This window comes from Mustelus asterias, chromosome 11 (assembly GCF_964213995.1).
Source record: "Mustelus asterias chromosome 11, sMusAst1.hap1.1, whole genome shotgun sequence".
In the NCBI taxonomy this organism is placed as follows: Eukaryota; Metazoa; Chordata; class Chondrichthyes; order Carcharhiniformes; family Triakidae; genus Mustelus; species Mustelus asterias.
In genome coordinates this window covers 12464425-12477129 of record NC_135811.1, presented here as the reverse complement: position 1 = coordinate 12477129, position 12705 = coordinate 12464425, and the positions used below count along the sequence as shown (strand labels likewise).

The 12705-nt window shown below is 47.5% G+C and overlaps 1 protein-coding gene across 2 annotated transcripts in view; it reads right to left on the bottom strand.

Annotated features, from left to right (window-relative positions):
- Window positions 1–12705, bottom strand: part of sema4gb (sema domain, immunoglobulin domain (Ig), transmembrane domain (TM) and short cytoplasmic domain, (semaphorin) 4Gb) — a 166020-nt gene that overhangs the window by 140973 nt on the left and 12342 nt on the right. Inside the window, exons 1-2 of one of the 2 annotated variants that reach the window (XM_078223140.1) lie at window positions 9893–9937; window positions 1663–1929 (exon numbers count right to left, since the gene is read on the bottom strand). In XM_078223140.1, coding sequence (XP_078079266.1) covers window positions 1663–1792 — 130 coding nt within the window. In that variant the 5' untranslated portion in view covers window positions 1793–1929; window positions 9893–9937. Of the gene's footprint in view, window positions 1–1662; window positions 1930–9892; window positions 9938–12705 lie in introns of those variants that run through there. The other variant, XM_078223139.1, reaches the window with a different exon arrangement.

Below are 12705 nucleotides of genomic sequence, written 5' to 3'. Positions count from 1 at the left end.
GTCCCCGTGCTGTAATTTTGTTCTTTGTATCACCTCAACCAATGGGAATTAAGGAGTAAGAACCAGAGCAATGATGGAGAAGCAAATAGGCTAAATTGGAGTTAAATCAGGTGCCGAACGAGAAGTAAAGTGAGGAATTTTAAAATCCCAGAAACAGGTGGGTTGAGGTTGGGTGAGATGTAAAATCTTTTTAAATGTCAAAGCCTCAGAGGCACTCATTTCCAACGACAAACCATAATCCCTATAAAAGTACCTGCTATACAAGTCATTACATAGCATAAGACATAGGAGCAGAATTAGGCCACTCGGCCCATCGAGTCTGCTCTGCCATTCAATCATGGCTGATATTTTTCTCATCCCCTTTGGATCTCCAAGCCTACATCGATCATTGGTCCTGCCTTTTCCCCATAACCCCTGATCCCTTTATTAATCAAGAAGTCAGAGTCCTATATAGAACCTGTTATACATTTATACAGTACCTGTTTTATAAGTTCCATTTCATTCCCACAATATATCATTTCTTTATAATACTCACGATATAAAGTTCATATAGCACCGTATGTACCTCCTGTATAGTAACCACTGTGGTAAAGGCAAAGTCACCATAGTCCCAGATGACCATGGGCTGCTCTGGTGGTGATTTTAACCTGAGGATCGCCACACCTCAGGTGAGGGGCAAGGTTGAGAAGGTGGGGCCTTCATGAATAATTGGGTACAGGAATTGAACCCATTTGGAGGGCCGAAGGGCCTGTTTCCTGTGCTGTACTGTTGTTGGCGTCGCTTTGCAGCACAAACCAGCCAACTGAGCTTATCAACTCTCACCCACTATATAAATGATAGCGTACCATTGTAAACTGTAATGTAACATTATACAAGTCCTGTAAGAACTCACTGTATATAAACCCTATACAGTACGCCCTATACATGCCCTATATAGTGCCTGCTTAAGTGCCACATATATAAACCATAGATTGTACCACTGTATGTCTGATATATGTATTATCTGTATTGTGCCTATTACGTAAGCCCTGTATACACATAAGCCTATACAATACTCATATGCCCTACATAGTATCTATTGTATAAGCCCTAGACAATACCCACTGTAATAAGTCCTATGCAGTACCTTCTTTATAAGCCTTATAGTGTATCCGTGAAATAGACTCTATTCAGTACCCATTAAAACCACTTTATAATAACTGCTATATAAACCTATGCAGTGCCTGTTATACATGACCAATTCTGCATCGTAGAATCCTACAGTAGAGGAGGCCATTCGGCCCATCGAGTCTGCACTGACCACAATCCCACCCAGTTCCTATCCCCATAACCCCATGCATTTACCCTAGCTAATCCCCCTGACACTAAGGGGCAATTTAGCATGGCCAATCCACCTAACCCGCACATCTTTGGACTGTGGGAGGAAACCGCAGCACACGCAGACAGGGGGAGAATGCGCAGACTCCGCACAGACAGTGACCCAAAGCTGGGGATCGAACCCGGGTCCCTGGCGCTGTTGGGCAGCAGTGCTAACCACTGCCCCGCCGTGCCATGCATCCACGATATAATTCCTATATGGTATCCATGATAAACAAGGCCTAAGCATTTATGAGGCAAATCCTGGCGATCCTGGAAATTCAACATGAAGAAGTGCCACATTACCATGAACTGGTACCGTCCTCCTGGGAATATTATCCAAATCCATAGTGTGTGTCGTTGAGCACAGCGTAACTCCGAGTATTAAGGGGATGAAGAGGTGAAGTTTGTGATCACAGCCACTCATTTTCTGCATTCTGTGGCATGTAATACTGTTGAAGTCAGGTTGTGTGAGATAAACTGAAGAGACAAGCCGTCTATTTTCCCTCTGGCATCGCGTAGTTATCCTTCCAGTTTGATTTTCCACGCTGTTCAGTCATTGATTCATAATCACTGTGGGAATGAAGAATAGGCAAATCAAAATAAAAACTGATTCGTTGCCGCACATCAAAGCAGCAGCCAGTAACATTGACAATAACAATGATGTACGTCAATTGATGCTTTCATTCCACCTCCAACACGCCCAAGTTTGCATCTGTTCACTCATGTCTCAACTCTCCCCCTCGATTGAACCTGACACTCCTATAGCCGCCCACCCTCACACAGCGGCTTTAATATTGTGACGGCTTCAGAGGTGTTTGCACAGAAAGAGGTGAAACAGACACCAAGGAGAGAATCATAGAATCCCTACAGTGCAGGAGGAGGCCATTCGACCCATCAAGTTGGGCAGCACAGTGGTTAGCACCACTGCCTCACAGCGCCAGGAACCCGGGTTCGATTCCCGTCTTGGGTCACTGTCTATGCGAAGTCGGCACGTTCTCCCCGTGTCTGCGTGGGTTTCCTCAGGATGCTCCGGTTTCCCCCTCACAGTCCAAAGGTTAGGTGGATTGGCCATGCTAAATTGTCCCTTAGTTACAGAGAGACAAGCTAGGATATATGCATGGGTTATGGGAATAGGGCCTGTGGGAATAGGGTTTGTGGTCGGTGCAGACTCAATGGGCCAAATGGCCTCCTTCTGCACTGTAGGGATCCTATAAGACTGCACCGACAATAATCCCATCCAAACCTCTCATATTTACCCGAGCTAATCCCCTGACACTAAGAGGCAATTGAGCATGGCCAATTAACCTGTCTCGCACATCTGTGGACTGTGGGAGGAAACCGGAGCACCCGGAGGAAACCCACGCAGACGGGGAGAACGTGCAAACTTCACACAGTCAACCGAGGCCGGAATCAAACCCAGGTCCCTGGCGCTGTGAGGCAGCAGCACTAACCACTGTGCCACTCACGATAAGAGGCATGGGAGATTGGGAGAAGAGTTGAGGAGGGGGTGGTTGAAGCCAGTTCTAAGGTTGAGATCCATGACTTCTGAGGGGAGTGCCTGTTACCAGGGGGGTTAGGGGCAGGGGAGAGCTTATGGAAACAAGGCAACATGCAAAGAATTCATTTTCTTGTGCGAATTATTTTTGCGGTCCCTCTGACAATTGGCTGGGGGAAATTGACGAAATTCTTTGTTCATCTGAAGATGCCTCATAAGATCTTACAGCTGGAAGACCCCCGGACTCATGCTGAGAATGGTCACAAACTAAGCCAAGAGGATACTCAATCACTACACTTGCTGAAGACTGTAAATTAGGATGTGCAAATAACATTGCAGGTCAAATAGGTGGAATTACGGTCAGTGAGGGCAGCACGGTGGCATGCTGGTTAGCACTGCTGCCTCACAACGCCAGAGACCCGAGTTCGATCCCTGGCTTGGGTCACTATCTATGTGGAGTTTGAACATTCTCCCCATGTCTGTGTGGGTTTCCTCTGGGTGCTCTGGTTCCCTCTCACCGCCCGAGGATGTATAGGTTAGGTGGATTGACCATGCTAAATTGCCCCTTAGTGTCAGGGGCACTAGCTAGGGTAAATGCATGGGGTTATGGGGATAGGACTTGGGTGGGATTGTGGTCAGTGCAGACACAATGGGCTGAATGGCCTCCTTCTGCACTGCGGGATTCCATGACTCATGGTGCCAGGAACCCAGGTTGAACTCCGGCCTCGGGTGACTGTGCAGAGTCTGCACATTCTCCCGGTGCCTGCTCCGGTTTCCTCCCACAGTCCAAAGATGTGTGGGTTTGGTGGATTGGCCGTGCTAAATTGCCCCTTAGTGTTAGGGCGGCTAGCAGGGTGAAATACGTGATACTTCACTACGGGGATAGGGCCTGGGTGGGATTGTGGTCGGTGCAGACTCGATGGACCGAAGGAATTCTATGATTCTACGTTAGCGTATGAAGATCTTGTTGGCCTGCTCAATCATTCATCAATTTATTTTCAATGGGTTAACACCCCAATTGAAGTATCACAATGGAGAAATTGCTACAAATGCAATAAGTGTTAAAATGGTGATATGAATAGTAATTGACACCTACGTTACTGTCTCCACTTCCCCTGCTTAAATCTCACATCATCTACTGAAGAACAATTGTTGAATGGAATCCTGAATAGGTGCGCAACAATTTGCAAAGACTTGTACACAAATTGAACAGGATCTATCATAGCATAGACAACATTTCAAATGCTGTGTTGCTTCTTCAAGATTGCATGACGCATTTCTTTCTTTTTTTAAGGACAGTTTTATTACTCTGAGTTTTCAAACTGTCTGCAATTTTTAGACACAGTAAAAACTTGTTATGACAAATCCTCCACTAAAAGCCTCGTTCGTCAGCTCTCCTGGCAGATAATCTGGTTAAAGCAGCGGGTCCAGAAGTGTTGTGATTTATCACAGCAAATGGAGACAGGAATCAGAGCGAGAGGGAGACAGGGACGGTGGGGAGACAGTTCGATAAACAAGTGAGGGGAAGATAGAGAGCTATGACAGCAAGAGAGGCAAACTAGAGTTAGAGAAAGTGAGCGAGAAAGACAAAAGGACAGATCGAGGGAAAGACGGCGACATAACAGACAGACATAGAATAAAAAGCAAATTACTGAGGATGCTGGAATCTGAAACCAAAAGAGAAAATGCTGGAAAATCTAAACAGGCATCTGTAAGGAGAGAAAAGCGCTGACGTTTCGAGTCCAGATGAGCCTTTGTCAAATCATAGAATCCCTACAGTGCAGAAGGAGACCATTCACCCCATCAAGCCTGCACCGACAACAATCCCACTCAAGCCCTATCTCCATAACCCCACGTTTTTACCCTGCTAATCCCCTTGAAACTAAGGGGCAATTATAATGGCCAATCAACCTAACCCGGACATCTTCGGACTGTGGGAGGAAACCGGAGCACCCGGAGGAAACCCACGCAGACACAGGGAGGACGTGCAAACTCCGCACAGACAGTGACTGGAATTGGACCCTAGTCCCGGATGCTGTGAGGCAGCAGTGCTAACCACTGTGCGACAGAGGGATTAATAAAGAGAAAGACAGACTGTGACAGACAGAGAGAGAAAGAGAAAACTTAAAATCCACAATAAAAACAGAAAATGCATGGTTAGTTGGCAGCTTAAATGAAACAAAATCTGATGCGACTCCAATTCTGATGAAGGCCATTTAGAGACAGGCTAACCTTTCCTTTCAGGTTCTCACTGACCTGCTGAGCGTCTCTGACAGACCAAGGGAGAGAGAGAGAGAAATCACACAGATGAACGCAGAGGGAGACAGACTTGATAGAATCAATCTCTTGATGCTTGATCACAGATCACAAAACAGCACTTGCTGACATTACCCCTGGAAAATTCTGCAGCAAAGAATATCTCAGCATAAGAGGAACCTAACATCTTAAACATTAGCTATAAATACGGTGACCCGGAGAAAATATTGCGCTTGATTTCACACTTTCAATGCACATTTGTAGGGGAAATAGATTTTTTTCGGCACAATACGCCGAAGAAAAATGGAGGAGGCAGAAAATGTCTTGATTATTAACAGGCAGCTTCAGAAAGCAGGCTGCAGTGAGGCACCTTGTTCTACTGTCTCTTCAGCCTCCGCACAGCAGAATGTGTCTCCATTTGAAGTTCATCCTCATATACTATTGAAAGTTGTTGAAATCTTTGCAGAGATTTAGGGCGGCACAGTGGTTAGCACTGCTGCCTCACAGCGCCAGGGATCTGGATTCAATTCCGGCCTCGGGTCACTGTCTGTGTGGAGTTTTCACATTCTCCCCATGTCTGCGTGGGTTTCCTCCGGGTGCTCCGGTTTCTCCTCCCCACCACCCCCCCCCCTCCCACACACAGTCCAAAGACATGCGGGTTAGGTTGATTGGCTATGCTAAATTGTCCCTTAGTATCAGGGGGATTAGGAGGGTAAATATTTGGGGTTACGGGGATGGGGCCTGGGTGGGATTGTGGTCGGTGCAGGCTCGATGGGCCGAATGGCCTCCTTCTGCACTATGATTTGAGCACTAACGATTGTTTGCGGTAAAATATTACCGATGGACTCTGCTACTGAATATGTGGATGTGAATTTGGGTCATTAGCAATTACTGACGTGGACCTTTGTCCAATCTATGGACAGACTTTATCCAAAATATGCTCCTTTTTTTGAAGAAGAAGAAGAAGAAAGCTTTGAGCAGCTGCGCAGCCAGTTCCTCATGTGCTATTTCCCAGCTTACTTAATTCCCTTCCTCTTCTGAGATGCTGAATAATGCAGAAGTTGTATTTGACATTGCACAAGAAGCAATTTCTAAATCTGGGCCAGTGTGATTCACCCCCTCCCCCCCCCCCCCCCCCCGCCCCTCCGCCCCCCCTCCGCCCCTCCGCCCCCCCTACCCACCTAATGGTGACGGACTGACTAAAACTGCCATTCCTTCTCCCAGCTTCTTCCTAACTCATCTTTCATTCAGTGAGCACAGAGTGAAGCATTCATTCACCACACTGAAGACAACTATTGTGTTAGTCAATCTCAGCCAGTAGTGGGGAAGTGGGGGACACGGCAATTAGGGTTGCCAACCGTCCATGTTTGCCCTGGAGTCTCCAAGGATTGAAGGTTAATCTCAGGAAAAGCACAGCGGGTGACCCAGGACAAAAATCATGGGTCATTTCTGTTTTAAAATGTTTTTGTTCTCATTTTGCATGGACACTTTTGCATATTACTTATAAAGACATTGACGATGTGGGTAGAGTGGGAGGGAAAGGTGGTTTGATTGACAATCCAGGACATCCTGGGATGAAATCTCCAGGAATATGCTCACCCAGATTTGGCCACCTTGACTGTAGCAGACTCTCTGGTCAGTAGAAAAAGGAGAAACAGCCAGTCACCAGCCTCCTGGGGCAGGATGTTGGGTACGGGTCAGGATGCGGGTGGCAGGGTCAAAAGACCCTGCACTGTGCCGGGAGCAGGCACCCAATAATGATTTGTGCTGAATTGACCAGTTAGTATTCCAGAAGGTGCATCACTATAGAAACCCTACAGTACAGAAAAAGGCCATTCGGCCCATCGAGTCTGCACCGACCACAATCCCACCCAGGCCCTACCCCCATATCCCTACATATTTTACCCGCTAATCCCTCTAATCTACTCATCCCAGGACACTAAGGGACAATTTTAGCACGGCCAATCAACCTAACCCGCACATCTTTGGACTGTGGGAGGAAACCGGAGCACCCGGAGGAAACCCACGCAGACACGAGGAGAATGTGCAAACTCCACACAGACAGTGACCCAAGCCGGGAATCGATCCCAGGTCCCTGGAGCTGTGAAGCAGCAGTGCTAACCAAATAAGGACAGTGGGAGGACTCTCAAAGCTGAAGGGCCAATAGGAGACCCCCATGAAATATTGGCACACTCCCGGAGGCCTCTGTGGAAATATTGGCATACCCCCCAGGAGGCTCCCTTGGGAATATTGGCACAGTCCATGCCCCCCATGGAAATATTGGCACACTTCCTGAGGCCCCCACAGAAATATTGGCACACTCCCCAAGGCCCCCATGGAAATATTGGCACACTCCCCGAGGCCCCCACAAAAATATTGGCACATTCCCCAAGGCCCCCACAGAAATATTGGCACACTCCCCAAGGCCCCCACAGAAATAGTGGCACACTCCCCGAGGCCCCCACAGAAATAGTGGCACACTCCCTGAGGCCCCCACAGAAATAGTGGCACACTCCCCGAGGCCCCCACAGAAATAGTGGCACACTCCCCGAGGCCCCCACAGAAATAGTGGCACACTCCCCGAGGCCCCCACAGAAATAGTGGCACACTCCCTGAGGCCCCCACAGAAATAGTGGCACACTCCCCGAGGCCCCCACAGAAATAGTGGCACACTCCCCGAGACCCCCACAGAAATAGTGGCACACTCCCTGAAGCCCTTCCCCATGGAAATACTGGCCCACTCCTGGGGACCCCTTGTTAGCTGTGATAAGCATTGAGCAATGCAGTCGTGGAGACCCCAGACAAGTACAGACATTTCTCAGGAACCACATGAAAACAGTAATAAACTCCCAGAAGACGATAGCCTCTCCTTTGAAAGATAGTGCAAAGCATCAAATGGAAGATTTTGGAATGGAAGCAGTCAGTAGTCTGACTTTGAGCACCTAACGGGAGAATAAACTCTGGGAACCTGCACTGAATATCCAAGCTCCTGATTCATTGAAATGGTCAGAGGGATCACGGGTAGCACAAGTCTGATTTTTGGCTTTGGTCGTGTTTCCACCGCAAACAAATCCATATTCTGCCGACATTTATTAACAATGTGATAATGACCCAGTAATCTGATTTTGAGATGCTGATTGAGGGATAAATGTTGGCCAGGAGGTCAGGGATAACTTCCTTGCTCTTCTTCTAAATTGTGCCATGGGATCTTTTACATAAAGTAAAGTTTATTTATTAGTCACAAGTAAGGTTACATTAACACTGCAATGAAGTTACTGTGAAATTCCCCTAGTCGCCACATTCCAGCGCCTGTTCGGGTAAATGCACCTAACCAGCACGTCTTTCAGACTGTGGGAGGAAACCCACGCAGACACGGGGAGAACATGCAGACTCCACACAGTGATCCAAGCCGGGAATCAAACCTGGGTCCCTGGCGCTGTGAGGTAGCAGTGCTAACCATTGCGCCGCCCACATCCACACGAGCAGGCAGATGGGGCCACAGTTTAACCGTCTCATCTGAAGGACAACGGGCGAGATCCTCCGGCCTCCCAGCCGGGTGTTTCCCGCCGGCAGGAGGTGGCTACTAGTGGAATTCTCTGGTCCTGCTGCGGTCAATAGGAATTCCCACTGACGTCATCCCACGCTGGCGGGAAACCCATGGGTGGGGGTGCACTGCCGGCAGGACCAGTGAATCCCGCCGGCATGAACGGCCAGAGAATTCCAACCGGCATCTCCAACAGTGCAGTGCCCCCTCAGTACTGCACTGGAGCCATCAGTCTTGTGTTTTAACATGCTCGAGCCACAGAGTGGGACTTGAACCTACAACCTTGTGACTCAGAGGCGCGAGTGCTACCAACTGAGCCGCAGCTGACACTGAATGTGCTGCAAAATTTAAAAAATACAGCAAATACTGGAAATTCTCAGCAGCTGTGAGGAGAAGAAAACAGAGTTAATGTTTGAGTTCCATGACCTTTGATCAGGACTGCTGAACAGTTTCAATCTCGCCTGCTGAGCAACTCCCACACTTTCAGTTTTAATTTCAGATTTCAGGCACCCACAGTATTTTGCTTTTGTATTATTGATTTTCTGATCCTCCCTCCCATGGTTATAGCTCGAGGTTCCCAACAGGAAGTTGGAAAATTGCCTATTTTCATGCTATCACTTGCAAATTTTTTCCCTCATTTACATACGGCAACAGAAAGAAAGCCATTAAACATAGCGCCCTTAGTTGGAAAATATACAACACCCAAAGAGACAGCGCTCGAGAGTGGATGGAACCGCATTCCCTGATGGCCACACAACAGCAAAGTAAAAGTAAAGTTTATTTATTATTCACAAGTAGGCTTACATTAACACTGCAATGAAGTTACTGTGAAAATCCCCTGGTCGCCACACTCCGGCACCTGTACGGGTACACTGAGGGTGAATTCGGCATGGCCGATGCACCTAACCAGCACGTCTTTCGGACTGTGGGAGGAAACCGGAGCACCCGGAGGAAACCCATGCAGACATGGGGAGAACGTGCAAACTCCACACAAACAGTGAGCCCGGAATCGAACCTGGGTCCCTGGTGCTGATGAGGCAGCAGTGTTAACCACCTTGCTAAAACCTCAATTAGTATAAATGCACCATTCCATATAGCCACAAATTTAGTTGCCAAGGTAACAGCAGATCTTTTTAACCATAACGACAACCTAGCAGAAATTATCAGCAATTATCAGCCTCCTGTTTAGTCCAGATTTATCATAAACTCCTTGTATAATTCATGTAACTCTGGGTTACCTGATACTCTGTATGCTAGTAATCAGATTCCATCTGTGCTACTGGAATGATAAGATGAACAGCCTCAGGTTGTGTATAACCATACATTATCTTTTCAATGATGAAATTATCTTTGCAACTTTCAAACCACTCAAGTAACTTCAGCTCTGTAACATGTGAAATAAAGGTTGCATTTCTCCGATACAATATTTAGAAAACAGAAATAGAGATGGGGCAGGAGCATTGTTGATGTGACAATATTTGTATTTCACACAGTGCTGCATCAATCCAAAACATCTCAAATCCGCACCATGAATCACATCCTGACTGCAATGGCTGCCTGTAGACAGATGCAACATCCATCTTGTGCTGGCTGGCGAATTCCACAATTTGAACTACGAAATGAGAAAATATCTCATTTTCCCAGCCTGAGGGACGAAGCACTTTAGCCAGAGCACTGGGTCCACAACACGGAATCTACAACATTCATCTGAACAGGCTGTGGTGAAAGAGCTTGGTTTTCATATCTCATCTAAAGTTGGACAGCTCCAACGGTGCAAGCCAAACTCAGAACAACACTGGAATGCCAACTTAGCTAATGAGCACGAACTCTCATGGGAGTTCAACCTCAGAGATAATCTGGAAGTGACCCATCATAGAATTCCTACCCCGCTAATCCCCCTAACCCAGACATCTTTGGACACTAAGGGGCAATTTAGCATGGCCAACCCTCCTGCACATAGTGCAGAAGGAGGCCAATGATTCTATATTCATTCGGCCCCATTGAGTCTGCACCAACAACAAGCTCACCCAAGCCCTATCTCCGTAAACACATATATTTATCCTGCTAATCCCCCTGACACTAAGGGGCAATTTAGCATGGCCAATCCACCTAACCTGCACATCTTTGGAGTGTGGGAGGAAACCGGAGCACCCGGAGGAAACCCACACAGAGTCGGGGGGAACGTGCAAACTCCACACAGCCAGGTGACCCGAGGCTGGAATTGAACCCGGGTCACTGGCGCGGTGAGGCAGTAGTGCTAACCACTGTGCCACCGTGCTGACCTAGATTAGGGTGGCATCGAACTGACGGTATTTATCTACTGCCTGACTTCCAAAGGCTCTATTTACCAAGTTTTTGCGGTAAAGAATAACTCCTGATAGTGGTGGAGGCTACCTCGCTGAATATGTTTAAAGCGCGGATGGATGGATTCCTGATCGGTAAGGGAATTAAGGGTTATGGGGATCAGGCGGGTAAGTGGTACTGATCCACGTCAGATCAGCCATGATCTTATTGAATGGCGGGGCAGGCTCGAGGGGCTAGATGGCCTACTCCTGCTCCTATTTCTTATGTTCTTATGTTCTTATGATTCAAAGAGCAACAAATTGGTAGATAGCCAAAGCACGGGGGGCGTGGATATAGGTTGTGGGAATACCATCATCACAGTGCTTCAAGTATGTGGCACATCCACCTCCACAAGGGGCAAAGGAAGGCGGGCAATAAATATTGGCCTGGCTAGCAGTGCTCATACCAAAGAATGAGTATAAAACAACAGGCTCCACTGCTGACTCTTGCCGTACATCGCAAATGGGTGTGTGTTTGGGGGGGGGGGGGGGGGGGGGGATATGGTAGGGAGGGTGGTGATGCGCAACAAAAATTGGCACCTCCAGGGGAAAATGTTACGCTGTTGGCAGTCACAGGATATTTTTTGAGCTAATGGTGTGCGATCTGCCCATGCAAATGATGGAACCGCAGAGTTTCCTGGTATTCACACCAGTTCAAGGAAGCAGAGGCAATGGAACCTGAAATTATATCCCGAGGCACTCCCTCCAAGATGTCAGTGCCACGCGTGCATCCGTGCAAAACTGCAGAAAAGTACCAGGAAATTTACCCTACCAGAAACTGTATAATATTTTTGAAATCTAATTCTTGGTGCCTTTCCTCATCCTTTCCCAGCTTTTGGTTTTTTGCTCGGACCTGTCAGGACAGGTGCTTAGCTCTGGACTGCCTCATAATCATGCCATTTGTGAGGCTGATTTCAGAGACATTCTGTCATTAATAACTTCCTCCGTCTCTCTGGGTTGCACAAGGTTTAATTTGCGCCCATCAACTTGGTGATGAAATAACTGAGTGTGGTGGGGGAGGGAGAGGGTTTCCACCAATCAGCTTACTCCACCCCTTCCTAAATGTTTAAATATGTCCACCTTAATAGGGATGCGAAACAATGAAGCCTCGACTACTATTTCTGCTTGCCCCAGTGTCCCTCTACCCCCACAGAAGCAGTTCAGAGAAGGTTCGTTCACCAGATCTTTGGGAATGAAGGTCATGAGGAAAGATTGGACAGTCTGGGCCTGGATCCACTGGGGTTTAAGACAATGAGAGGCCATCTTATTGAAACATAAAAGACCTCGAGGGGACTTGCAGGGTGGATGCTGAAAGGTTGTGAGAGACCAGAACTAGGGGACATGATTTAAAAATAAGGGGGTCTCCCAATTAAGACAGAGGTGAGGAGAAATTCTTTCCCTCAGAGATTGTTAGTTTGTGGAATTCTTTTCACCAAGAGAACAATGGAGGCTGGGAAATTGAATGCTTTTAAGACCATGTTAGATAGATTTTTGATTGACAAGGGAGCCAAAGGTTATAGGGGGAGTAGACAGAAAAGGAGAGTTGAGGCCACAATTAGATCAACCATGATCTTATGAAATAGCAGAGCAAGCTCGGGGGGCCAAAAGGCCTTCTACTGCTCCTAATTTGTATGTGCTAGGAACATGTACACATGTGCCTGTGTTTGCATCAGATGAAGACAGGACCAAGCTTCGCAATGATGTGTTTC